The sequence below is a fragment of the Brachyistius frenatus genome, unplaced genomic scaffold (genome assembly GCF_029030835.1).
Source record: "Brachyistius frenatus isolate BFR_SWC_R1_liver_20210118 unplaced genomic scaffold, ASM2903083v1 Contig_11, whole genome shotgun sequence".
Lineage (NCBI taxonomy): Eukaryota > Metazoa > Chordata > Actinopteri > Embiotocidae > Brachyistius > Brachyistius frenatus.
The window spans coordinates 3,416,069-3,441,608 of record NW_027210610.1 but is presented as its reverse complement, the minus strand read 5'-3'; the positions used below and the strand labels follow the sequence as shown (position 1 = coordinate 3,441,608).

General features: G+C 39.4%; 5 protein-coding genes across 8 annotated transcripts; 2 read left to right on the top strand and 3 right to left on the bottom strand.

Annotated features, from left to right (window-relative positions):
• Nucleotides 1-96: 96 nt before the first annotated feature.
• LOC138616962 (ferritin, heavy subunit) lies at nucleotides 97-2,221 on the bottom strand. 2 transcript variants are annotated; one of them, XM_069691579.1, is made up of 5 exons: nucleotides 2,095-2,221; nucleotides 1,422-1,525; nucleotides 1,141-1,287; nucleotides 907-1,032; nucleotides 97-694 (listed from the first exon to the last, which is right to left on the bottom strand). In XM_069691579.1, the coding sequence occupies exons 2-5, from the start codon at nucleotides 1,521-1,523 to the stop codon at nucleotides 545-547; spliced, it is 525 nt and encodes a 174-aa protein (XP_069547680.1). In that variant the 5' UTR covers nucleotides 1,524-1,525; nucleotides 2,095-2,221; the 3' UTR covers nucleotides 97-544. The 2 variants fall into 2 exon arrangements, with proteins under 2 accessions (XP_069547680.1, XP_069547679.1); XM_069691578.1 differs by lacking the exon at nucleotides 2,095-2,221 and adding an exon at nucleotides 1,671-1,849.
• A 1,538-nt stretch (nucleotides 2,222-3,759) lies between these two features.
• LOC138616938 (receptor-type tyrosine-protein phosphatase H-like) lies at nucleotides 3,760-15,118 on the top strand. The gene is made up of 23 exons (XM_069691538.1): nucleotides 3,760-4,073; nucleotides 4,981-5,101; nucleotides 5,468-5,722; nucleotides 5,872-6,123; nucleotides 6,277-6,528; nucleotides 7,036-7,287; nucleotides 7,441-7,692; nucleotides 7,846-8,097; nucleotides 8,607-8,858; nucleotides 9,041-9,316; nucleotides 9,727-9,984; nucleotides 10,155-10,385; nucleotides 10,793-11,056; nucleotides 11,297-11,390; nucleotides 11,484-11,534; nucleotides 11,770-11,851; nucleotides 12,006-12,096; nucleotides 12,255-12,331; nucleotides 12,627-12,761; nucleotides 12,980-13,102; nucleotides 13,412-13,572; nucleotides 14,037-14,172; nucleotides 14,770-15,118. The coding sequence occupies exons 1-23, from the start codon at nucleotides 4,002-4,004 to the stop codon at nucleotides 14,914-14,916; spliced, it is 4,086 nt and encodes a 1,361-aa protein (XP_069547639.1). The 5' UTR covers nucleotides 3,760-4,001; the 3' UTR covers nucleotides 14,917-15,118.
• Nucleotides 15,119-15,189: 71 nt separating this feature from the next.
• Nucleotides 15,190-18,419, bottom strand: LOC138616956 (putative nuclease HARBI1). Its single transcript, XM_069691570.1, has 2 exons — nucleotides 16,623-18,419; nucleotides 15,190-15,881 (listed from the first exon to the last, which is right to left on the bottom strand). Exons 1-2 carry the CDS (start codon nucleotides 17,344-17,346, stop codon nucleotides 15,448-15,450), a joined length of 1,158 nt encoding a protein of 385 aa, XP_069547671.1. The 5' UTR covers nucleotides 17,347-18,419; the 3' UTR covers nucleotides 15,190-15,447.
• Nucleotides 18,420-18,504: 85 nt separating this feature from the next.
• On the bottom strand, nucleotides 18,505-20,309 carry pigp (phosphatidylinositol glycan anchor biosynthesis, class P). 3 transcript variants are annotated; one of them, XM_069691582.1, is made up of 5 exons: nucleotides 20,294-20,309; nucleotides 19,918-20,002; nucleotides 19,516-19,588; nucleotides 19,252-19,370; nucleotides 18,505-18,974 (listed from the first exon to the last, which is right to left on the bottom strand). In XM_069691582.1, exons 2-5 carry the CDS (start codon nucleotides 20,000-20,002, stop codon nucleotides 18,859-18,861), a joined length of 393 nt encoding a protein of 130 aa, XP_069547683.1. In that variant the 5' UTR covers nucleotides 20,294-20,309; the 3' UTR covers nucleotides 18,505-18,858. The 3 variants fall into 3 exon arrangements, with proteins under 3 accessions (XP_069547683.1, XP_069547681.1, XP_069547682.1); XM_069691580.1 differs by lacking the exon at nucleotides 20,294-20,309 and adding an exon at nucleotides 20,257-20,280; XM_069691581.1 differs by lacking the exon at nucleotides 20,294-20,309 and adding an exon at nucleotides 20,128-20,230.
• A 207-nt stretch (nucleotides 20,310-20,516) lies between these two features.
• On the top strand, nucleotides 20,517-24,254 carry rexo4 (REX4 homolog, 3'-5' exonuclease). The gene is made up of 8 exons (XM_069691569.1): nucleotides 20,517-21,056; nucleotides 21,162-21,481; nucleotides 21,566-21,706; nucleotides 22,421-22,614; nucleotides 22,731-22,819; nucleotides 22,910-22,984; nucleotides 23,252-23,326; nucleotides 23,496-24,254. The coding sequence occupies exons 1-8, from the start codon at nucleotides 20,835-20,837 to the stop codon at nucleotides 23,625-23,627; spliced, it is 1,248 nt and encodes a 415-aa protein (XP_069547670.1). The 5' UTR covers nucleotides 20,517-20,834; the 3' UTR covers nucleotides 23,628-24,254.
• Nucleotides 24,255-25,540: the final 1,286 nt, after the last annotated feature.

The following is a 25,540-nucleotide window of genomic DNA, read 5'->3' as shown; positions in this document are numbered from 1 at the left end:
CTATAGGTGCAGATGTGACGGGAGACGTGACTGTCTGCTGAACAACAGGACATACGAGTTTCAGAGTAAAACACATTTTGAAACGAGACCAACGAAGACCTTGTCAGCATTATCTGGCTTTAATGAGATTTTCCAAAAAAAAGATTCCAAATATTTAAATCTTTTTCCCAATTTGGACTCAAAATGTTATGCATTTTTACAAAATAGAGGTGAAGGCAGAACCTAATGACACTGGAATGCATTACGCATGATAAAACGGAGTGAGTCTGACAATGAGCGACTCTTTTCAACAAGCTTCGAAGAAAATTGTAGTTTTTAAGCACCACATTTGTGAGAACGTTGTTTTTCCACTGTTGAGGTATTTCAGAATTTCTCTTGTGCAATTGGCGCAAGAACGAAGTTAAGAGTAACATGAAACTATTTTAACGTTTTCTTAACGGAAACGAGTGCATAGTGTACGGGACTGTTGCCCCCGTTGTCGAAGTGTATTTTTTTTTTTTTTTTAACATGTGGAGCTGGTATAGTCACTATTCTGCTGTGACCTTTACAGAGTGTGTTTGTCAAACAGGTATTCTCCCATAGGGCCGTTGGTCTCCGACGCGGTGATGCGGGTCAGACTGCTGATGTAATCGCCCAGCTGCTTGATGGTGTCGTGGCTCTCGAGGAGAAAGTGCTGCTCGAGGAAATCACAGAGCTACAAAAGAAGTCAGAAAAGAAACAGTGGGTAAGAGTAAAATAAAAAATAAAAAAATAAAAATCTCTTAAGATCGTCAAACAGATACTAAACTAATATTAATAGCATGTTAAACGTCACTGAAATCTTCCATACACACAAAGGATTGTTTTTGTCCGTTTACCGTCACACAGCCATAAAAGCAGCACTGCGTATTCCTAATCCATGCTTACATGCGGGTCATTGTTGGTGCCAGCTCTGCGGTGGACATCCAGGACACGCGTGTTCAGGGACTTCTGGTATTCCAGGGAAAAGGACATTGCGTCCAGACCACCTTTCCAATCCTCTCTACTCGGTTTCTAAAATGACAAAAGTTGATACTTTGGTCAACAGACGTACCAAGAAATACAACCAGCTTTAATATTAAATGACTTTTAAAATGCCACACAGACTGGATTGGGACTTACGGCGATCGTCTGAAGCAAAATCCGGCCTCCTCTGGTGTTCTGATATTGCAGCATCTTCTCGGCCTGCTCCTGCTCCTTCACCGAGCGCTCCAGGAAAAAACTGGAGAATTTTGGCAGAGCAACATCGTCCCTGTCAAAATACATCCCCTTAAAAAGAGAGGAGAAGAAACACAATGTTTAGGAAGAAGGACCCTAAGACAAAGAAGTCAACATCGAGAGATATAACTCGCATTAGAAACACTCGTCGTCCTACAGCTGCGGATCAGTTGCAGACATCGTACCAGAGAGAGGTAGGTGTAGGAAGCGTTGAGCTTCAGGTTGATGAGTTTGTTGACGTCTCCTTCGGTCTCCGAATGGAGGTTCTGTTTGACCGCAGACTGCATGTCTTAAAAAGACAGAAACGGGACAGCAATCAATATAAGCGACCGGTTTTTTTTTTTTTTTTTTATGCTCAAAAGTCCCAACATACAAACAGTTTGGTCTCCTGGCAGAAAAACAAACAAAAACAAAAACCCAGACTTATTTCTTACCTCTACGTCCTCAGCCTGAGTTGACGAACCGACACGGTTTCTCTCTGAAGAGAGCTCTTATCTGCAGGACACTTTTTGTTTGTTTGTTGTTGTTGTTGTTGTTACTCAGCTGATATTTAAGAGCTCAGTTCAACGCCGGCTGTCGTCACGTGTTACGAAGCGGATTGAGTTCAAGTGGCGTGAACAGCTCACCTTAGTGGTCGCAGTAAACTGTAGCTCGGTTCACACCCGTCACTTGAAAACCCTTTAAACAACAACTACCCACTCGCGTTACGTGACATTTACTTTAAGTGAGCCAACATTCAGAGTAAGCTTACTTGTTGCTCGGCTAACGCGAGCTAAGTTAGCACCGACGACACGTGGACGAGTTAAGTCAGTCGTCCCTGAATGTGGATGAAGTTCGTCTTTTCCATTTGTTACCCACCTTGTCTGGACGCAGCGCTGCGCCACTCTGCCAGTACCGCGACTGACAGGCTGACTTTGATCTTGTTTACACGAAACGGCTATCCTCCTGAGCTAACTGCAGCTAGCTCGCTGGTGTGCTGGTACTCTGTGCATCTCTACTGCCGCCTGTTGGGCTGTGGACGAACTACATATGTCAGTCTCAGATGAGACAAAACTACTGCATCAGCTTTCCTCTTGTACTTTTTAATAGAAGTGATCGCACGCTGTTGAGCCACAACACTGAGTATCACATCCTATACAACGTTTAGTGATGTTTACAAAGGGCTGCACATTGATCAGTCAAGTCAAAACAGAAGATATCTGGTTAAGCAGACCCTGGTTGGTGTTAAGCACATTACTATACACGTGTCTGCGCCTGAGCATGGAAAAGCAGTGGATCTCCTGTTGAGGGTAGAACCAGTCATGGATGAGCTTCTCAGAAATCCCTCCAAGAGACAGAAAGATTTAAAGGGAGAAAGGGATATCGTTGCACTCACAGAAAGGCTCGCCAACTGTACAGTATTTTCTTTTCAATGTTTGGACGAGTCGTTAGGCTGCAGAGTTGATTTTCTTCTTCCATCCATTTGTAAGATTTTAATATCTGTCAGTTCTGTTGGCCTTATTTATGGTACTAACATAGTCGGGTTAAAGCTCCAGGTTTCAAGCATTATTTCACTCAAAATTTTAGAAATTCTGCATTATGCCGTCACTATTTGTCAAAGATTTTTGTAAAAACTTGATAAGATTTGTGTAGCTTAGGACTTAAAAACATGATCACTATCTTCAATGTATCACTTGTTAACTTTTGAGAGATTTAAAAAAAAATGCAATACAAAGTTTATGATGAACTTAATTAACTATGCTGCTGTACTTTTGTGTGATTGTTGAATGAGTGTTAGAGCCATACTCTACTACTATTACATACTCAATACTCAGTATTGAAAACGGAAGCGGATTATTTTTGTTCAGTTTAACAGTGTAACTAAAAAATAATCTGATAAAGAAAAATACTATGCTGCACTTCCTCCTCATGTTTCCCCTGTGCCCAGTGGACAACTTTTTCTTTGACATATCAGCACTTTTATTGAGCACTACTTAAAATATGACATCATAAACACTGCCGTGGCTTCATGCTGTTAGAAGTTGGTGATATTTTCTGTTTGCAGTTCCTTTAAGATGTCAACCACAAGTAAGCTATAAATATCACAGCTTAACGAGAAGGTGCAAAGAAGCCAAATTTACTGTTCTGTGACACCAGTCCAGCTGAATAGACTCTGTAGTGATTTTAACTAAGAAAACACGAGAATAATCATATCAAATTCTTAAAAAAACAACAAAAAAAACAACAGTGGTATCTATGTTGAATTGTATTTGAAAAGTTTGCCTGTGCTCATAAATTACAAATAAAAAATGTTCCTATATAAAAAGCTAAACAGGCAGTCCCAAACATGTAATGAGAGCAGATATAAAGTAATTCCCACTAATAAACATTTATAACAGGCAAATTCACTTGATTGACGTACGTTTGACAAGCAGCACACTGCGACCGTTATAAGGAAGTAACAGGCGGGGTAAAGGTCTCTGTGGTTGTTCAAGGCCAAAAAGGAGAAGCAGCTATTTACTTAGTCACTTGCCAGTATGAGAAGGGACCAGAGGTTACAGGAGGAGGACATTGTTAGAAATTAAAAGTCAACACTTCTGGAATAAAGTTAATATTGTACTGCGTCAGCCCAGAAGGAGAAATTCTTCCACCCTTAAGTGTTGTTGTTTCTGTCAACACACCAGCGGCAGTGCTGAGAAAAGAAAGTTGCTGTTCATTTTGGGACAACAAAGGAATTTAACACGTTCATAGTATGTGTGTAAGTTAATAGTCCTTACTCCTTACTAATGATGAAGATTTTATCTTTCACAACCACCTCAGACCACCTGCTGCTGTGTGCTTTCTTGAGTCTGCTATGGGTAAGTTTTTTTTTTTTTTTTTTTACTTTCCAGTTTGATGGTGCTCAGATAGTTTTACTCTTTTTAAAAGGTTACTGTCAACAAAACATGCAGTCAAAACCACACGGAGGGCTCAAGGCAGGATGTGCATTACATAATGAACTTTAGACAATGAAATTACACTTTAGACAATGAAATTACATTCTCTGAAACATCAGACAGAAGCAACAAGAAAAACTATTCCACAAAATACAAATTATGGACTTTTTCAGATGGGGAAATATGAATTAATTCTTACTAAACTGCTGTAATCTATTCCTATTTGCTTCCTCAGAGAAAAAAAAATAAGCATGAATGAGGAAACAACAATGTAAAACACAAGCGATATCTCAAAAACGTATTGTTATATTGTTTATTGTAGACAAGATGATGTAGCTCGGTACTGTTTTTGTTGATATATTCCAGACTGTATTTATCAGAAGATATCGAATTTTGAATGTTATATTAGGGCTGAAAATATAGGTCATGGGCGATTTTGGCAATAGAAAAGCGGTTTTATGCAATGGTTGGCCATTGTTTATGAATTCATGCATTTTTCAGCTCTTTGATCAACATATTTTAGATATACTTGTAGATTTTGGAAGCATACATACAAAACGTTACACAATTTCCAGACCATAATTTGCATTTGACATTCTCTGATGTTTCCTCAAGTTTCCTGCACATCCGTACAAGTCGATACAAGATAGAAAGCATGAATTAAATGGCCTTGGTATACTTGGAATAGAGATTGCATCAGCGTTGTCCCAACTGCGTAGATTCTGTAGTTAAATGGTTTTCTGGCAGTATTGTACAGTATAAAAGTAAACTTTGGGGATTTTTAGGGATTAGGTAATTTTCTCTGTGCCGATTCTTGTTCTGTTTTCAGGGTGTAAGTGAGTCCACGACACCAACATCAAGCGTCACAATGACAACAGCAGTGACAACTGCAACAAAACCAGAACCGAAAACAACCCTGCTAACCACTTCAATGACAACAGCAAAACCATGTAAGTATGAACTGCTGTCTTTTGTCTTTGGTGGGCGACATGTAACACTAATGTGAATGCCAATCTTGATTGGTTGTTAATGTGGTAAAAGTGAACATCACACTCAAAACTCTATTTAAAAACAAAACACGCTAATATTTTGAGAGATGTCATCAACTATATATTTGTGTTCACATAGTGTTACTGCATCAGTGGGACATGAACAATCTATAGTTTTTTTGTGACAAAAATATCAATATAAAGTTTTGGAATTACTGAACATTTTTTATCTGTTGAAAAAGTATGAAGCATTTTGTTAGGATAATTATCTTTTTTTGAAAATCCTGTTGTGTTACATTTTCTTCACCTTGTGTTTTCACATTTTAGCTCCTCCTCCTGACACGACAGAGCTCAAATCAGTTGAACAAAATGAGACCAGTATAACTCTGCAGTGGACAGAAGTGTCTGGCATCCACCGGTATACACTTGTTTTCAACAGAACAGAGACAAACTTTACTGCCTTGGAAGGACCTCGGAGACACACAATCGCAGATCTGAAAAGTGGGACTGAATATAAGTTCACTCTCTTCGCTGTGCTTGATAGCATCAGAAGCAGCGGAGTCAACCTCACTGCTGTCACTGGTAAGATACTTTTGTCTGATATCGACCCACAAAAGGAGCCAGGACTGACTGGTTTACTAACATGTGAAACACCGTTATATTTGGGATATCGTGTCGTCTGTAAACTAAATTTTGTAACCGTTCCTTCTTGATTTATTTTCAAATTTCAGCTCCTCTTAATGCAAAAGAATTTAAATCAGTTGGACAAAATGAGACCAGTATAACTCTGCAGTGGACAGAAGGGTCTGAGATACATAATTATACACTTGTGTTTGATGGAGGAGAGATAAACATTAACTCATCAGAAGAACTTGTGACACACACAATCTCAAATCTGAAAAATGGGACTGAATACAAGTTCACTCTCTTCACTGTGTTTGAGAACATCAGAAGCAGCGGAGTCAACCTCACTGCTGTCACTGGTGAGACACTTTTGTCTGATATTAACCCACAAAAGGAGCCACGACTGACTGGTTTACTAACATGTGAAACACCGTTATATTTGGGATATCGTGTCGTCTGTAACGAAACTAAATTTTGTAACCGTTCCTTTTTGATTTATTTTCAAATTTCAGCTCCTCTTAATGCAAAAGAATTTAAATCAGTTGGACAAAATGAGACCAGTATAACTCTGCAGTGGACAGAAGGGTCTGAGATACACAATTATACACTTGTGTTTGATGGAGGAGAGATAAACATTAACTCATCAGAAGAACTTGTGACACACACAATCTCAAATCTGAAAAGTGGGACTGAACATAAGTTCACTCTCTTCACTGTGTTTGAGAACATCAGCAGCAGTGGAGTCAACCTCACTGCTGTCACTGGTGAGATGTCTTTCCTCTCATAGAGGACTATGAAATGTTATGTTGTGTTCATTTAACAGATGCGTTGTTCTCTCCGAGTATGACTGAATGGAATGAATCTTATCTAACGAAACTTATGCTTTTAAAATTATGCTTGTAACCAGCTGTCATGTTTAAAATTGAAATAATTCTCTGAATTTGTTTTTGAACTGAAACCACTGTTTGTCCTTTTTCAGCTCCAGAACATGTTAAGAATGTGAATGTGTTTTCACATATTTAACCTAATTTCAGCTAGGACAAAGCTCCATACCAATGTTTAATTTAAAGTTTCTCAGTAACAGAAGGGTGCTGCTCACTTCATATTTTTGACATCACTGAAGAAATACTGGAATTAATTGAAACTTTATATTTGTTGAAAAAGTAAAGAAATACTGTACAGCCTTTTGTCAGTAACATTCATTAATTTTTTTTTAAATGTGCAAATTCCATTGTGTTACAGTTTCTTCACCTTGTGTTTTCACATTTTAGCTCCTCGTAACGCTGATGAGCTCAAATCATTTGGACAAAATGAGACCAGTATAACTCTGCAGTGGACAGAAGTGTCTGGCATCCACCGGTATACACTTGTTTTCAACGAAACAGAGACAAACTTTACTGCCTCAGCAGGACTTCAGAGACACACAATCTCAGATCTGACAAGTGGGACTGAATACAAGTTCACTCTCTTCACTGTGTTTGAGAACATCAGAAGCAGCGGAGTCAACCTCACTGCTGTCACTGGTAAGATACTTTTGTCTGATATCGACCCACAAAAGGAGCCACGACTGACTGGTTTACTAACATGTGAAACACCGTTATATTTGGGATATCGTGTCGTCTGTAACTAAACTAAATTTTGTAACCGTTCCTTTTTGATTTATTTTCAAATTTCAGCTCCTCTTAATGCAAAAGAATTTAAATCAGTTGGACAAAATGAGACCAGTATAACTCTGCAGTGGACAGAAGGGTCTGAGATACACAATTATACACTTGTGTTTGATGGAGGAGAGATAAACATGAACTCATCAGAAAAACTTGTGACACACACAATCTCAAATCTGAAAAGTGGGACTGAACATAAGTTCACTCTCTTCACTGTGTTTGAGAACATCAGCAGCAGCGGAGTCAACCTCACTGCTGTCACTGGTGAGACATTTTTGTCTGATATTAACCCACAAAAGGAGCCAGGACTGACTGGTTTACTAACATGTGAAACACCGTTATATTTGGGATATCGTGTCGTCTGTAACTAAACTAAATTTTGTAACCGTTCCTTTTTGATTTATTTTCAAATTTCAGCTCCTCTTAATGCAAAAGAATTTAAATCAGTTGGACAAAATGAGACCAGTATAACTCTGCAGTGGACAGAAGGGTCTGAGATACACAATTATACACTTGTGTTTGATGGAGGAGAGATAAACATTAACTCATCAGAAGAACTTGTGACACACACAATCTCAAATCTGAAAAGTGGGACTGAACATAAGTTCACTCTCTTCACTGTGTTTGAGAACATCAGCAGCAGTGGAGTCAACCTCACTGCTGTCACTGGTGAGATGTCTTTCCTCTCATAGAGGACTATGAAATGTTATGTTGTGTTCATTTAACAGATGCGTTGTTCTCTCCGGGTATGACTGAATGGAATGAATCTTATCTAACGAAACTTATGCTTTTAAAATTATGCTTGTAACCAGCTGTCATGTTTAAAATTGAAATAATTCTCTGAATTTGTTTTTGAACTGAAACCACTGTTTGTCCTTTTTCAGCTCCAGAACATGTTAAGAATGTGAATGTGTTTTCACATATTTAACCTAATTTCAGCTAGGACAAAGCTCCATACCAATGTTTAATTTAAAGTTTCTCAGTAACAGAAGGGTGCTGCTCACTTCATATTTTTGACATCACTGAAGAAATACTGGAATTAATTGAAACTTTATATTTGTTGAAAAAGTAAAGAAATACTGTACAGCCTTTTGTCAGTAACATTCATTAATTTTTTTTTTTAAATGTGCAAATTCCATTGTGTTACAGTTTCTTCACCTTGTGTTTTCACATTTTAGCTCCTCGTAACGCTGATGAGCTCAAATCAGTTGGACAAAATGAGACCAGTATAACTCTGCAGTGGACAGAAGTGCCTGACATCCACCGGTATACACTTGTTTTCAACGAAACAGAGACAAACTTTACTACCTCAGCAGGACTTCAGAGACACACAATCTCAGATCTGACAAGTGGGACTGAATACAAGTTCACTCTCTTCACTGTGTTTGAGAACATCAGAAGCAGCGGAGTCAACCTCACTGCTGTCACTGGTGAGATGTCTTTCTTGTAATAAAGGCCCATTTATTGTGTTGCTGTTATAGTATGACTGAATAAAATTAATTTTATCCAGAGTAAATTATCCTTGTAATAACCTGCTGTTATGTATAAAAATTAAATAAGTCTGACTTTTGTTTTCTAAAGAAACCACTGTTTGTCATCTGCCCTCTTTCAGCTCCAGAAAGTGTTCAGAATGTGACTGTATTGTCTCAAAATGAAACCAGTATAACTCTGATGTGGTACAAGGTCAAGAACATCTCAACTTACTTCCTACTATATGAGGACATGGACAATGGCAGTCACGTTATGGACGAGAGCGATGGATCTCTTGAAGAGGCATCGGTCACACATGAGGTCTCTCTGCTTAATGCTGGGACACGATACTATTTCACTCTGATCACTGCGTTTGGGGGAGTCAACAGCACTGGACACAGATTTACTGTTCCGACAGGTTGGTGATCTGTGATTATTTATGTGTAACTAGATGTTTTTTTTTTGTGAATCTCTATATTTACCTATCCCTTTTCACTTTTTCAACCTATCACGTAAAGTAAATAGCCATATAACAATTCCGGTAGTCGTACAGTTTAGGAACTTTGTCCCTTTGACCTTTGTCCCGTCATAAATCAGATAAAGAGGGAGAGATTTGAGAACAGTATAACTGCAATAAAGAAGCAGGAAATATCAGCTGTGGCCTGGGACTGCCTGGCTATATCTACTCAGACTTTTAACTTGTAAATGTTTGCAATAACAAGATAATATTTGTGATATGTCATAACATGAAGTAATTCCAATTCAACACACCAAACAATTTCCACCTTTGAGTTTTTTGGTGAATAAAAGTTTGTTTCTTTTCATCAGTTCCTCCAGAGGTGCTGTTGGTCAATGTGACTGAACGCTTGCTGACCACCATAACTCTAAAATGGGAGAATAAAAATACAGACTGGGAATACTCGGTTCAGGTTAATGGCAATGAATTCGCAGTTATCCCAGGTGGATCCTCACATATCGTGTCGTATCCAGTAACACCTCTTGATTCTGGAAAACTGTATAGAATCAGCGTGATCACACTGTTCTCAGGACTCAACAGCACTGCTTATGAAGTTCTCACAGTAACAGGTATATGGAAGCCTTATGTCAAACTATTTTTCATCATAAAAATACCTTTTTTTTTCCGCATGAATTTAGTCGACAAGTTCTGCTTCTGGAAAACTCAAGTTCATGTTTTGATTTGATAACATTATGTACTAACTTGTGTCTGTTTGCACTTATTTTCTCATCCTCTTCAGCCATTGACTGTGCCAAGGTAAACTGGCACGTTACGAACTCATCAATCCGAGGAACGATTGAAGGCTTGTTCTCCAATGCTACTGCCACTAATAAATCACAAACTCATGTCAGTCCTGGAGGAAGAAATGTGACATTCACTGGCCTTTACCCTGGTGCCACCTATGACATATCTCTCATGTATGAAGAATTTCCCACACCTTTGCAGCAGTGTCGCCACAATCTGACAGTCCGTGAGTACAAATATGTTTTACCGAAATGTATTAATCTGCATTCCCAACAGAAATAATCTGATGTATTAGCATAATATTTCACATTCTGTAGTGAAAGATTTAAGACCTCAGAGCACGTGACCATATTGGTTGTGATAGTAATACTTATTTTTTAGTATGAATTCATTGACTGATATTTTTTTTTAATAAAAATGAATCAATCAGTTGATCTATAAAAACATGAATAAATAGTGAAATGCCCACAACAAGCATCCTACCCAGATTCAAGGGTTGCGCCTTTGTGATCAATAAAAACCCAAAATATAAAATGTAGGTTTTTTTCGACATGTCATATATTTACAATTTTCTGTGTTGTAATGCGTCGTTGTTTTTGATTGTAAAGACATCTTTTCTCTTGATTTACTCAGTTCCTCCTATTTTGAGTGCTCACTGTGAGTACTGGGCATCTGGCTATTCTGTTTTTATTGCCTGGAATAAGCCGAATGGTGTGTGGACTACTGTGGAGGTTAACGTGAACGGAAAGAATTCCACAATGCACGACAATGACACAGATTACATCATCATACCTGGATTCCAACCTGCCAAAACATACACAGTGTCTGTTGCTTCACTGTCTGGGAGCATAAGGAGTTATGAACCATTTGTTTTTTCATGTGCTACTGATCCAAGGGGTGAGTAAAAGTGACTGCATCACAATTGTACTGTTTTTTTTCTTCTTCTTTACTTTCTTTACTGTTCCCTCATTATTGCACTTTGCCATGAGTTATATGACTTGCTTTGGTTCTTTTAACTTTATGTGTCTTCTTAAATTACACGATTAAAAAAAAAAAAATGTTATTGTGATGCATATTCTGCATTGTTGAGTATCAGTTGAAGTTTCAAATGTTTGATTATGTTTTTACTCGCTGCAGGTGTCATTGCAGGGTCAGTATTTGCTGTGTTGTTTTTTGGTGTTCTTGTCTGTGTGGCGATCTTCATTTTCCTTAAAAGACCAGATATTATCAGGTTGGTGCTGCGTCAGTGCTTTAGTTAAAATTATATCCCTGAAATTTACTCTGTCAGATTCACTCAGTGAAACTCTTTGATTCATTCCCACAGCAGAAAAAAGGCATTCATTGGTGGATCCAAACAATCGAATACAGCGGCTAAGTAAGTAGCCGAAAGTTTCGTCATCTCTTCGTTAATGTTAAGCTGTTAGTAACCCACAATTTCTTTTAATTGAATTAGGTATAATGTATCATTATATAATTGTATAGTGAGGCACATTTGGGAGAGAATTAGTTATGTTAACCACATGTGAAAAGTGTACTCAATATTTTGTAATATTTATTATTTCATTTGATACACAGAATGACATGAATTCTACATTTGGTATATTTTTCAGACCTATTTCTATAGCAAAGTTTCCAGAGCACTTCTATCAGTTAAAAGTGGACGAGAACCGAGCTTTCAGCCGGGAATATGAGGTGCATAAAAAACTCCAACTGTACTTTGTTCTTCCTCTTCTCTGTCTTCCTATTTTCGAGTCAGATCTCAGAACTGTTTCCAGTTGGTGTTTATTTTGTTTTCTGTTGGCTTTTGTCTGTATTTCATGCCGTGTCATCTCTCACTTCCATCTAGGACCTCATTCCCATTGGCACGGACCAGATACGAAGGGTAGCTATTTTACCCGAGAACAAAGGGAAGAATCGTTTCAACAACGTCATGCCATGTAAGTCTGTCCTCTGACTGTTCAGGCACGTGATCATGAGCAATGAAGACTCATGAAATGGCCCAGATCCTCTTACTCATTCGAGCTGTGGTTGTCTTGAGAAAAGTCTTCCTTTGTGGTAAATTGCAACAAAATTACCTTCTGTTTTCTCATCATAGACGACTGGTGTCGGGTGAAACTAACTACATTAGATCCAAATGGGACCTCAGACTACATTAATGCCAGTTACATGCCAGTAAGTTTTACTATATAATTGACAACCATTTAGTAAAGATCTTTCTGTAACTATAGTACAGTGAGCATGCAGAAATCTTGACTCAAAGAAAAGACAGGTTTGAAATGCCTGAAATTTTAACTATGTGGAGTGAAGTTGCAACCCATGGTTGCTTAAACGTCTGTAAATGCACATTCATTTATAGTCTGGCAAGTTATGCTTATGTCGTGACCATAAAAGGCTTTTTTACATTTCACACTGAGGCATATAAAAGCCAAATAAGTGCACTGTGACAACTTTGTCAACTGCTTCTCAGGGCTACAACAGCAACAGAGAATACATTGCCACTCAGGGTCCTCTGCCCTCCACACTCAACGATTTTTGGAGAATGATTTGGGAAGAAAGTGTAAAACGCATCGTCATGGTAGCCAACTGCACCGAAGGCGGACGGGTAAGTCCTCAGTAAAATTACAATAGAATTTAAAAGATGTGCAAATTAAAATGTAGTGATGCATTGTTAATATTTTTCTCTTCTAGCAAATGTGTTGTCAGGTGGAGATAATGTACATGTCCTCCCTTTGCACACAAAAAAAAAATGTTTTCACAAAGAGCTCATACAGCTCTGATATGAACAGATGTTCATTTCCACTTTATGTTTCCTTTTCCTAGACCAAGTGTGAAAGGTACTGGCCTGGAGAGAGCAAGCCTTGCATCTATGGAGAGCTGGTGGTCACCACCAGATCAGAGCAACAGGAGCCCAACTGGACGTTAAGGGAGTTTAGTGTGAAACATGTACAAAACATTTCTCAAATTTTTTTGTTGTGTAATTTAATAGGTTGAGTGTTAACATATATCCAAGTTAAGTGAACGAAACAAAAAGCTTTGTCTGACACATAGAGCTGTGTCAGAGCTCAAATAACAAATTATAGAATAATATTTAATGCCTTTGTTTGCTGTTTGTGTCATAATAGAAGCATGTATGAATTTTCACACATTTTCTCTCAAAGAGGACCATGTTTGTTGGGTACTCCAAGAATTCATATCAACCACTAGTTCAAGGCCCACATTAACTGGATTCCTCTACTTGAATCTTCTTCACAGAGAGACACCGCAGAAGAACGTACAGTAAAACATTTCCACTTCACTGCCTGGCCGGACCATGGAGTCCCACAGTGCACTGAAGTCCTGATCGAGTTCAGAAGGCTGGTGAGACGGCACATAGAGAGAGAAGGAGGAAGAGCTCCAACTGTGGTTCACTGCAGGTACAGAATAAATGATTGCTTTCAATCTAGACTCCTGGGAGAGAAACCTACACCATTTATAGGCTTCTATTATATAAAAACCAGTTTAAGGTTAACAAAAAATGTCAGAGAAATGTCAAAACTTGAGGTCCAGAAATTGGGTCAACACAAATCGAACACTGCAATTATATCTTGTTTTATAAAATATCAGTTTTCATGACATTATGAATTGTGAACTAGAAAGTTAAACAGGTCCATTCCAATACCCACACTTGCAAATTGTCCAGTGCCTCCTTGTTGCCACAGTGGCGATTAAAACTGACAGTGTGTGAAGGATTATCAGAGCTCACTGAGACACACTTAGGTCACAGCTACAAATACCAATACATGGCACAATAATGCATTAAATAAGTATGGTTAAGTATGCAGTGTTACAGTCAGGACTACCTCATGATGACACTTGTGCTGTGTTGTCTCTCTCTTAGTGCCGGAGTGGGGAGGACTGGCACTATCATTGCCTTAGATGTGCTGCTTCAGCAGCTGGAGAAAGAGCGAGCAGTGGGCATCAATGCCTTTGTGTGCAAGATGAGGCTGAATCGACCGTACATGGTGCAGACAGAGGTAAAAACTAATGGTACTAAGTTGCTTCAGGCTGAGATACCACTTCCTCAATTACATACCCATGTATTTATTTTTAAACAGAGCTGGTGGTACAGTACAAGCACTGACACTGCGGCATAGTATGTGTAAGCTATTCGATTTCCAGCGGTTGCTCCTTTTCATCCTTTCATTCAAATATATGGATCTGATGCCTTTTTTTTCTGCCCCTTTTTAACTTGAACTACAAGTCAATCCGCATAACAGACTATTTTAAATTATTTCTATTTGCAACTCCAGATATCAACATCTCAGTGCTTATGATAGTGGGGGGGGGGGGGAAACCACAGGCCAGCAATGTGTAGCATTAGGGACATAAGTTGCACTGCTTCAGGTTTTTACTTGAAATCTTGCCTTTAGTCAAATTAATACAAGCCTCACAAAAGTGAAGTTTAAGTGCAAAAGCAAAGGCTTGGCCAACATTATTGCAAAACTCTGAGGCATTTAACCAGTTCTGTAGAAATTCTGAATACAAAGAAGTGTCGGCCAGAATACTAAATTCTCTCAAACCATGAGATCTGCATTTCAGATGACCAGCAACTTTTGTTAATGTCTTTTCAGTCCCAGTATGTTTTCCTGCACCAATGCATCATGGACTGTCTGCAGCCATATGAGAAGGGAGAAGAGAACATATATGAGAATACGGAATCGATATACGTCAATGCCACTGCACTCCGAGAGTTTACTTCAAACAGGAGTAATACTTAAGAGTGTCAACCCTGCACTCAGTCTTTTATGCACTTAATGAAAAACTATTTTTAATATCTATATGCTATATTTTGTTGGAAACTAAAATGTATTTTTTTTCTCTATATTTACTGTAAATGCAAAACACACTTTAGATTTTATTTAACGTTGACATTTTTGCTCCTGTCTTCTGCCAGTTGTGTACTCTTATTAATATTATTGTTGTTGTTGTTATCACGTAAGGAAACAACACTCCAGGTGACCAAAGAATGTTTTAAAATTACATTTATTAGCAATAAAAAAAAAAACAGGTAAAAAAGATATGAAATATTTTGTATTCACAAAAGTATCTGAATGTGCTTTTACAGAGTCTGCAACTGAAATGAAAAACCCAGTATGCTGTCACCTTAACATGTTCCTGTCAAACTGAACAGAGCAGCAACTCGCTTCAGACTGTGTAAATTTTGCAGTGTAAACAAGAGTTTCGGTTCCAGTGTCAGTCAGTATGAGGACGGTCCTTTCCATCGGCCTCTTCGAGCGAACAACACAACCTCATACGTCCTCCTCCTCTGTCGTGTTGCTACCCGATGGGTCCCGACTGCTGGAGCCGACAGAGAAGTTGGCATCAATCAGTTCCTGTCTGGCTTTCAGGGCATCGGGGTTGATCTCTACTGCTGCTGAGAGCTGCTTGCCTGGAAGCAGGGCCTCAATTTTACCAGCGGTGGGCGGGGGAGGCACCGAGAACTTTTTAGCAATGTTGTGCAGCACACTGCACGCCTTGATAATGTTCGACTTTTTGTTCAAAGAGCCTTCTTGTGCAAAACCGAGTTGCATCAGACACTTGAAACGCCTCTTCACCGAGCCCAGGGTTGTCCGCATGACATCATGGATCTTTGCGTGGGCCTCGTTGAAGCGGATGTCGTTTTCAGTCGCCGTTTCCGACACCGGAGTTAGGACGTGTTTGCTTAAGTGGTAGCCCTTCCCAGCTTGAAAGGAAACACAAGAGAAGACAATTAATGAAGCATTAGAGAAACAAACGTTTAAATGTGAAGTTAAATGGAGAGAACCTTTCCATAATGTAGATACAGCTAAAGCTTAAGTATGCATGGGAACAGATCTGTACACCTCCAAGGAGACGAGTAGTGCACTTAGTATTTAATTGCAAAGACGATGAAGCAGTAACGCGTTTCAAAGCTAAAACACTCACTACAGGAATGCGTCATTTCCTGTGCACATAAGCATAATAAACAGACCCTGCCAGCATTAATTAAAATTAACATAGAGGAGTGACTGTAGAACTCAACTGCATTGCATGTTATACATAGTCTTATTATGTACATGTTATATGCATATATAATACATGATCAAGATCAGCATTTGTGAGCATGCGGGTTTGTATTTGACCTTGAAAATAGTCCCAAAAAAATTAACATTTTAAAAACTCACAAGCTTTTACAACCACACATCATGGTCTTCATAGACTTTGGTGAGTCCATCGCAACAGAGCAAATTCAAACTGCTATGGAAGAGCTAGTCAGTGAATCCGTTTTGATTTCGATCCTTTTTAGGGTCAAAATTTGGATATCGCTTAATTAAAATAGCATGTTGTTGGATTTCTCTGGATTCTAATGACAGGAAGCTGCTTGTGTTTCCACTAATTCAAACTTTGCACAGAGAAAAGGATGTGACACCAAACAGGCTGACCACTCGCTGTATCGCTTTCTTACCAAGAACCCAAAACGGTCCGTGAAGGTCCTCCTCCATCTCTCTTCCCTTGAACGACGAGTCCCACATTTCCTGCTCAAACGTGCTGCCCACGCAGCATTTTTCAACACTCAGTATGTTGCCGTCAGAGTCGCATATGATCTGACTCATGACCGACGTGTAGCCCTGCGTGTTGACAAAAGACCTGAACGTGTCCTTCTCGTACGGAGAAGCTCGGATCTTGAAGTGGGCTGGAGCCAGGACGCCCAGCACGTTGGGGATCCCGCAGAACGTCTCCATCTTCAAGGCCACGTCGGTTCTGGCTTCCGGTGTTTGTGGGAACGAGATGAACTGATCGGACATCCCCGCCACCACCCCGGAGACTGTGCCGACGATGTTCGTGGGGCACTCGATCAGATTCAGGCCGACCTTCTGCAGGACCGCGGCGGACGACACCCCGAGTGCGTAATAGTTGAGCGCCACCATGACCATCGCGTCCACGGACAGCGGGAGTTTCTTCAAGGCAACTGTCTTCATGCGGAGGCGGACGGTGTCTGTGATGAACGCGATGCAGGGTCTGGTCAGGTGGAAATAGTCAAACAAAGCTTCGTCGTCGAAACCGTCGAAACAGCTCGGAGTCCCGTACTCCGCCTCCTCGCCATGTCCGAGGAGCTCTTCCTGGACTGCAAGCCACACCGGCAGAGCGAAGGCCATTTTATTACTACTGCGGAGAGTGTAAACACGCATGCAACATCAAGCACCAAGTGTCACAAATAATAATTAAACAGCTAGGCCATGTCAGGGCTGCACAGCTGCTGCTGCTTCTTCTTCTGTCGCTCCGTTAGATCGCTGCAGTGGATCACTTGCTGCCCTCTGCTGGTTTATTTGCTGCTCCTTTTTTTTTTTTTTTTTGACAGCTCTTTACAGTTTGCAAATAGTGGAAGCAGTATTCAGATCATTTAACTAAAAATACTCCATTACAAGTAAAAGTCCTAGATGAGAGAAACCCCACTTAAGTAAAAGTAGCTGCATATCATACTTATTATGAGATGATACATTATATGAATTATATTTGAATTGTAAGACAAATAGTATAACCTCATCGTTGGATACAGTAAAGTTAAAACAGATGACATCTGCTGGAGCAGTTAAATGGCTCTCTGAGATGTCCTGATTCAGACTGACAAGGTTAAAGACGCACAAAGCAATAATTGTATTGAGAAGCATATCATATGCTGGTATTAGCTGCACTTAGTTTAAGTATTGAAGTAAAAGTACTGATTTGTTCCCCCTCACTGATTTGTAAATACATAAGACGTCATAGATGATTAATACTGAAGCGTCAGTAATATAAGCAGCATGTTTCTGTTGTAGCTGCTGCAGGTGGAGCTAGTTTGAACTACTTTATATACAGTTTTATACCCAGCGACATTATATAAATCTGAGCAGTCAACTGAGCATTACTTTCCGCCACTGATATTTTGTTCTCTAGTCTGACATTGTGCAGCTATTCCATGAACTTCTTGGTCTTATTCCAGCTATCAGGGCTGTCAAAAGATGCAGTAACAAAACAATGTATCCTGGATACACGGTCTTGTTTCATGTTCAGGCAGTTAGAAAATGTGCTTGTTGTCACCATCTAGTGGACACCAATAAAAAAACACAAAAGTGTAACTGTTTAAAAACATCTCAAGTAATTTCAGTTAAATTGTAAATACGGATCAAATCTGACAATCAGACTGATATGCTTCTCAATACAATTATTGCTTTGTGCGTCTTTAACCTTGTCAGTCTGAATCAGGACATCTCAGAGAGCCATTTAACTGCTCCAGCAGATGTTATGTTTTAACTTTACTGTATCTAATGATGAGGTTATACTATTTTTCTTACAATTCAAATATAATTCATATAATGTATCATCTCATATAAGTATGATATTAAAAAAAATGCTTTTTGCACAAAATAATATATACGGAGGTCTGCAACTTATCGTACAAAATCAAATGCTATCTTTTCCATCCAATGTACAAGTTTCTCTTACAATCGTATCCTGATTTTGTGTTAAATCACATTCAGCACAAAACTGTTGTTAACACAAAGTACATCAATTGGCCTTATATAGATGCATAAAGCATCGCACAATCTTCTTAGAAATAAATAAAGTTTAATCCATATTTTATAAACAAAAGGTAAACACTGTCACCACAGTAACTCCCCACCACCCTCCCTTCGATTCTGCCAGCAGCAACATCTTGTTTGTTACATCTCGGAAGATAAATAAAACATTTTGTTGACTTCACTGATGGGAATGTCCCTCAGTCGAGGTACTCCCCCCTTATGACAGCAGTCTGTCCTCTGGGTCTGAGCATACACATCTGTGACAGAAAGGAGACATTCAAACGTGTTATGGTCAGGACGTTTGGGAATCCATAAAAAAATTTAAAAAAAAAAAAAAATCCTCTAACTATTTGAGTGTTTTGTGAAGTCTGGAGACATGATATTACAGATTGACTATCATAAATATTTAAATTACATTAAAATAGACAGCACATTTTAAGCTTTTACATTCTCATTTAGAACTTTTTTTTCTAAATTTTTCCGAAGAAATAATGACCATAGATCACAGTCGGCTTACGGTAACGTCCTCCTCACCTGTGATGTTGTCCACAGAGTTGAGCGGGGCCGTGTTGTTCATGTTCACTCCGAACAGCAGCAACGCAATGATGGTTATTGCGACCAGCAGATAGATGGGCACCGCAAGAGCCCAGTACCTACAAAGGGAAAAAGGTTTCAGTTCAAGGATCATAAAAAAAAAAAAAAACTACTAATGTGGCTGATGTACTCCCTGTGCCATGCATTTATTTGAGAGTCAGGGGAGGCAACTTGTTACCATCTGATTCGAACAATTGGACTCACTTTTGAGGCCAATAAGTGAGGCCTATTGAGTGAAGCCACTCCTCTGGTATGAAAGCCCACAGGCAATACAGACCTGTGGAGAGAGGCAAGGAACGTTACAGATGTGGTTGACACTGAAAAATGTAAATATTTGACTCGTTTACTTTCTAAATCGGAGTCATTTTGTACACCTAAAACATTTTTTACACCGCACAAAAAAGCTTTAAGAGTTTTCCTCTTCGTTACATTTGCAGCCTATTTTTTTTTTTTTTTAAATGGAAATATTATTTTCAGCAGGCCTTTTTTTTTTTTTTTTTTTCTTTTTTCATGCAAGAAGAGAAGCACTGTTTTGTTATTTGGATGTATCATATAGTTTTATTTTTTTTTATGTTGGGAGAATGAAAATAACAATATTTGACTTACAGAAGCCAAACTTTGAGCCAAGGAAAAGAACGAAGCCATAAATGGCCCTCTCAGGCAGAGGAGAGGGAGAGTTCTCCACCATCATCTGGAATCAAAACAACAACTTAAAACAACATACATATTTAGGCCCGGAGGTTGCAATGTAAACACGACCAGATATTTTCCTGTCAATGCAACAGAACTCAGCTTTCTATATTCAAAGTTAATTACCAAGATGTTTACGAAATATTTTTACGTAACGTATTAATCCATCATGCAGATATAGTCGACTGTATAAAGTAAAACAAGTTACACAAAATATTTCTATTAAAAGTCACGCTGCTTGTTTGATTTAATCACATTAAAGCCGAGAAACATCGTCAGTCCGTCATCTTACCTGTTTGTCCCACGTAATATTTAGCGCGATGTGAAACGTTCACTATGAAAAGCAGTTCCGCCTTTCAAATAACATGCTGAATAAACCACTAAACATAACATTTTTACGTATTAAAATATTTAATTGTATTATTTTTAAAAAAAATGTTTTCCCAAAAACAACACCACAGCGGTAGATCGTTTGGGGCTGTAACTAACTGGAGACGTTTTAAAACACGGCGTCATGCTTTTGACGGACACATTTGTCTGTTGCGCATCTCGGAAATATACATTGCGGCATGGTTTCGGAGTACCAGAAGTTTACGAACGAGGAATTTAATCAGCAGTTTAGGAAACCATCGAAACACGTTTTCTGTGTTAGCGTGGCTTCAACTAACTGTGGGGGAAACAGTTCTAGGTGAGATATTACTGACTGTTGCTTTCTACGCGTGACGTGGTAACGAAGCGTCGCAGCTCCGCTCATCCAGCGTGGCTGAGGACGGTTAGAAGAATTTACGCACCTGAACAAATGATGCGCAGTATTTAAACGAAAGGTGACCATAATGTCTAAGGTGAGGGCAAAGACGGCCGCCGGTGACGCTAAAACACGCCAGCCTGCAGTTGAGAAAAACAACACAGTGAAAGAGAAAAAGAAGCTCTGGGTCAAAAAGAAGATCGAGATGAAGACGCGTCCGGTCAAGGACCAAGACAAACCTAAGAACCTGCAATGGCAACGTCCGAAAGATGCCCAACTGTTCTCTGCCAACTGGAAAACACTGCAAGAGGTCAGTAGGTTGATCTTGATGCGTAGGTAATATATGTGCATTCGTTTTTTTTTGTTTTGTTTTTTAAATCGATACTTCCTCAAGATTGTGCTCAAATTTCCGCAGATGTTGAAGGCGAGTGCGCAGGAGAAGAAGCAGCCAGTGACACCAAAACATCAGAACGGACTGTTGACAAAAAAGGCTCAAGAAAATTCTTCCAAAAGTGTTTCCAAGAACAATGCTTGTCCCAGCCAAACGGCCTCTGAGAAAATGGTGAAGCACAACACAGCTGTCCCGAAGGAGACTCGAGGGAACTCGGAGGTGCCGGCTGCCTCCAACACAAAGAAGTTCAGTCCGCCAAAAAGGAAAATGGACAATGGAACGTCAAACGCAGAGCAAGCAGCCAAGAAAAAGAAGTCTGTGGTTGAGGAGACGAAACTAAAAGAGTATGTATGCTGCCTCGACTTCTGCTGACGTTTGCATGAGCATCATTGCAGCTGCTAACCCCACGTTGTTATGTGCTGTCGCAGAGAGGATCTTTGGTTTGACGACGTAGACCCCGATGACATTGAGGCCACGGTGGGAGCGGAAGCAGCAGAGATCATGAGGAAGAAGCAGGGCGTGACCAAGGACACGGAGAGCGCCCTGGTCAAGGAGCGCTCTTTTGAGGGGTGCGTGACTACATGTCCTTTTTCCTGTTCCCAGAGTTTTGCTCCACGAGAGAATACAGCCTGCAACATGAATGCCTTATTAATAACGATAAATAACAGATCGACATGTTGCCTCTTAAACTTCCAGGCAAAAAAAACAAAATGTAACATGGTGACTCGTGTTAATAGATACGAAATCAAGTTTTTTTGTGTGTGGATGAAATAGCCAGACTGGAATGTCTGTTTTGCCCAGATTGCCAAATTGAGAGCTGACAAATGAAGTCAAAATGGCTGGCCATATACAGGTTTTTAAAGAGGATACTACCCCAGTACAGCATAGCAAAGTCTCTTGGGTGGCAGTCAATTTAAAAAAAAAAAAAAATGTTTAAGTACTGGTTGAAATCAACTGTATTTTTTTGCTTCTTTTTTTTTTTTTTTTTTCCTCAGGACGCCCGTATGTGTATTTCCGTCTTGATTTACTGCAACATAACTCATCAATACACGTTCTGTTCTGTTATGAAAACACTTTTACGGCCGATGATGGGTAGACAGATTTTGAGTTTGGTTTGGAGAAGTTTTTGGTGTTTCAGAGGCCAGAGTTGCGCCTTACTTTTTTTTTTAAAGATTATCCAAACAAACCAAAAAGAGAAACATCACTCCTCAGGCAGGTTGGAATATAAGTGAAGACTCTCTCTTGACTCTGTTGTCACCCCGTTTGCCATTCACCTACAACAGCCTCACCAGAGCTGTGGCCATTGATTGCGAGATGGTGGGAGTCGGTCCTGACGGGGAGGACAGCATATTGGCGCGCGTGTCCCTCGTGAACCATTTTGGGAAATGCATCTATGACAAATATGTGAAACCCACAGAGAAGGTGACAGACTACAGGACCGCTTTCAGTGGTATCCGACCGGAGGACATCGAAGATGGTGAGTCATGACGTCAGTTGTAATGAACAATATGATAAAGCTAGACGATTTATTATCAATTGCTTAAAAGTTGTTTATTCTGTATGCATTTATCATCCGTGGTTGTCGCATTGCAGGAGAGGATGTACAGATTGTGCAGAGGGAGGTTGCTGAGATCCTGCAAGGGAGAATAGCGGTTGGACATGCCATCCACAATGACTTAAAGGTAGCCCTGATGTAATATCTGAGAGGAAATTGAACTTTTCAAACTAAGTTTGAGCACTCATAAACCAGCTTTAACCGACTCCTGTTTCAGATTCTGCTCTTGGATCATCCAAAAAAGAAAATCCGGGACACTCAGAAGTATAAACCTTTTAAGAAGATCGTGAGGGTAATCATGCAATATAATTACTCATAACTCAAATGTTTACAAATGTAATGAATTTGATTCCCAAGTACAGCCGGGCCCCGCAAAACTCTGTGCAAGGTCCCAGACCAGATTATGAAATCAAATTCAAAGTCAACTTTATTGTCAGTTCACCATATGCGCACAAGACCTACAGAGAGATCAAAATATTGTTTCTCACAGTCCCACGGTGTGCAAAAATAAAATGATAAAACAAGAAAGCTAAGTGATGAAATGATTTTGTTTTTTCAGAGCGGTCGACCCTCACTGAAAGCCCTCTGTCGAGAAATCCTCAATGTGAAGGTCCAACAGGGCGAACATTCATCTGTAAGTCATCACTCAAAATAAAGTAATGGTGATAATATGCACCGTCTCCCCCTTCAGAATAACAACAGTTGATTTAAACACAAATGTTTTATTGCCAAACATTATAAACTATGTAAATTGTTGCAACTTACACTTATCCCGGCTTCTTTTTTTTTTTTTTTTATTCCAGGTCCAAGACGCTCAGGCCACAATGAGGCTGTACACAATGGTGAGAAAACATTGGGAAGTAGAGATCAAAGCCAGCCAGAAAAACAAAAACTTGGACAAGAGTGAGAGAAAGCCCAAGTCTCCCAACAACTAGGACGACAATCACATGGGAGAATGAATTCAAAACCAACATAAGGACCTGATCAGAGTGACTGAAGTGACTAGAGATTTGTTTTCAACAGGATGTAGAACACTCAAGACGGTATAAAAGTATTCTGTGAGATCCATCACAAAGTGGGCAAAAGCAAACCATTAAGAAAAGCAGTGAAAATGTAAAGATGTTTGCCAAAAGCTGATTTCCTGAGTCCCCTCAAGGGGGGCCGGTCCAGGTTGTGAAAGACTTGATTATTTGCTGACTAGCCAGGAGTTTTGTTCCTGAATATGTAAACCATCTGAGAAAGCACAGAGCCTTTGTTTACACAGATCCTCCTCAAATATTTCCAGACATTATTTCCCCAAAATGCAATTCCCAGCAGTCGAAGGCAGGTGTTAAAATCATTCACCATCAAACATCATCTGTGGAGTGCTCTTGAGAACGCAAAATCATTTGTCCTTTAACACATTGCATTGTTTATGTATTGTTCATGCATTTTGGTTTTAGTATTTTATAAATGGTCTGATTAAAGCTTTAGGTCTCTTGTGACCTGGCTCAGAATAATTCCAGGGTTGTTTTAAAAGTTGAATGTTTGAAGAGGTATTAAATTAAACATGAGGCACTCTATGTAACTGTATTGCACATTTTGTTTATAACATATCCAAGTTTATTATCGCCTGGACGGATCTCTACACAGCAGACGTTGACTGTTCACCCATCCAATACCCAAAATCATAACTTTTAATTTTTCGGTTCATCACAGTTAAATCTTTGTAATGTGATAGATTTTTTTTTTGTTGTTGTCTCGTCTTTACCTCGTGGATGACCACAGTTTGTCCACCTTCGGAGCAAAAGTGCCGTCTTGAATACTCAAGTCGATCTTCGGTTCACTTTTTAAGCATTTCAGCAGTGAGCCAGAGAGTTGAGTTTTTTTTTTACCATGACTTGTCTTTGGCCTTTGGATCGGGGCTTCTCATTGCTGCACTGGGATTCAGGCTTCCCGTGTGCCTGTGTGATTTGTTGTACACTAGAAATGAAACTTACACCCTTGGTCCGGTCTCTGAATAACACTGAAGTTATGGAGCTCATTCAGACTGTAGAACATTTTCTCTCTTTATCTTTCTCTGACAAACACAAAAAGGAGATGAACTCGGTTTCCATTTTATTGTTGACTTTGGTCTCAAAAACAAACATCTCCTGCCTGTTCATTGTTTGAATATACTTTTTAAAGTATTCTTAAAGCATCTTAACAAAAAACAGCCAACCAACTTTAAGTATTATTTTAGTCTAATTCAGTGTTTTTTTTTTTTTTTTACACAATTTTAAGCAGCTCTGAATTTTTAAGTGATAGAGTTTTTGAATTTTTCTTTCTGACATGGGGAAGTGAGGAGTTCAGGCTCTCTGTGTGCCAACAGTGTGTCACAGTGTGATTTGTGTTTGTGGCTCAAATGAAGCCGACGCCCTTGGTCTGCAGCCTTAAGGCTTTAAATTAAGTTTTGCTGTACGCTCAGAGCGATGCTGGGAAGGCTTCTGGCAGAACGGAATGGCCCGCTGTGAATTTGAATGCACGATGGTCTCTTGTTTGGTATGTGATTGTTGTGCAACAAAATGGCAGAAGGATTTATCGTTCATTAATAGTGAAAAAACATCTCGCCTAAATGTCAGTATACAATAAACAGTTAATTTTACACAGCAACCACAAAACCACTGCTGTTGAGTGGCTCTTCATATTTCAAGATATATTATGGAGTTCAGTTTTCTAAAAGTAAGAGGTTATCGTCACATCAAAAATCAGTAGTTTGACTGAAAAGTAGAAGCAGCTGAATTAAAAAGAGGAAAATCCAACCTGGTTTGGTTGTTTGGGTTGCACCTGCATTGATACGGAGGCCTCTACGTTATCATGGATGAACAAA

Excerpts from the sequence above, each read along its gene's own strand:
- LOC138616962 (XM_069691579.1), bottom strand. The coding sequence starts at position 1,523 with ATGCAGTCTGCGGTCAAACAGAACCTCCATTCGGAGACCGAAGGAGAC. Across the intron at positions 1,288-1,421 it reads CCTACACCTACCTCTCTCTG|GGGATGTATTTTGACAGGGA; the intron begins GTACGATGTCTG and ends TCTCTTTTTAAG. Across the intron at positions 695-906 it reads GCACCAACAATGACCCGCAT|CTCTGTGATTTCCTCGAGCA; the intron begins GTAAGCATGGAT and ends CTTCTTTTGTAG.
- LOC138616938 (XM_069691538.1), top strand. The coding sequence starts at position 4,002 with ATGATGAAGATTTTATCTTTCACAACCACCTCAGACCACCTGCTGCTG. Across the intron at positions 7,288-7,440 it reads CAACCTCACTGCTGTCACTG|CTCCTCTTAATGCAAAAGAA; the intron begins GTAAGATACTTT and ends TTCAAATTTCAG. Across the intron at positions 13,103-13,411 it reads GGGAGTTTAGTGTGAAACAT|AGAGACACCGCAGAAGAACG; the intron begins GTACAAAACATT and ends TCTTCTTCACAG.
- LOC138616956 (XM_069691570.1), bottom strand. The coding sequence starts at position 17,346 with ATGCGTGTTTACACTCTCCGCAGTAGTAATAAAATGGCCTTCGCTCTG. Across the intron at positions 15,882-16,622 it reads CGGACCGTTTTGGGTTCTTG|CTGGGAAGGGCTACCACTTA; the intron begins GTAAGAAAGCGA and ends TTTCCTTTCAAG.
- pigp (XM_069691580.1), bottom strand. Across the intron at positions 19,589-19,917 it reads TGGCTCAAAGTTTGGCTTCT|GTCTGTATTGCCTGTGGGCT; the intron begins GTAAGTCAAATA and ends CTCTCTCCACAG. Across the intron at positions 19,371-19,515 it reads CTCACTTATTGGCCTCAAAA|GTACTGGGCTCTTGCGGTGC; the intron begins GTGAGTCCAATT and ends TTCCCTTTGTAG.
- rexo4 (XM_069691569.1), top strand. The coding sequence starts at position 20,835 with ATGTCTAAGGTGAGGGCAAAGACGGCCGCCGGTGACGCTAAAACACGC. Across the intron at positions 22,615-22,730 it reads ACCGGAGGACATCGAAGATG|GAGAGGATGTACAGATTGTG; the intron begins GTGAGTCATGAC and ends GTCGCATTGCAG. Across the intron at positions 22,985-23,251 it reads CTTTTAAGAAGATCGTGAGG|AGCGGTCGACCCTCACTGAA; the intron begins GTAATCATGCAA and ends TTGTTTTTTCAG.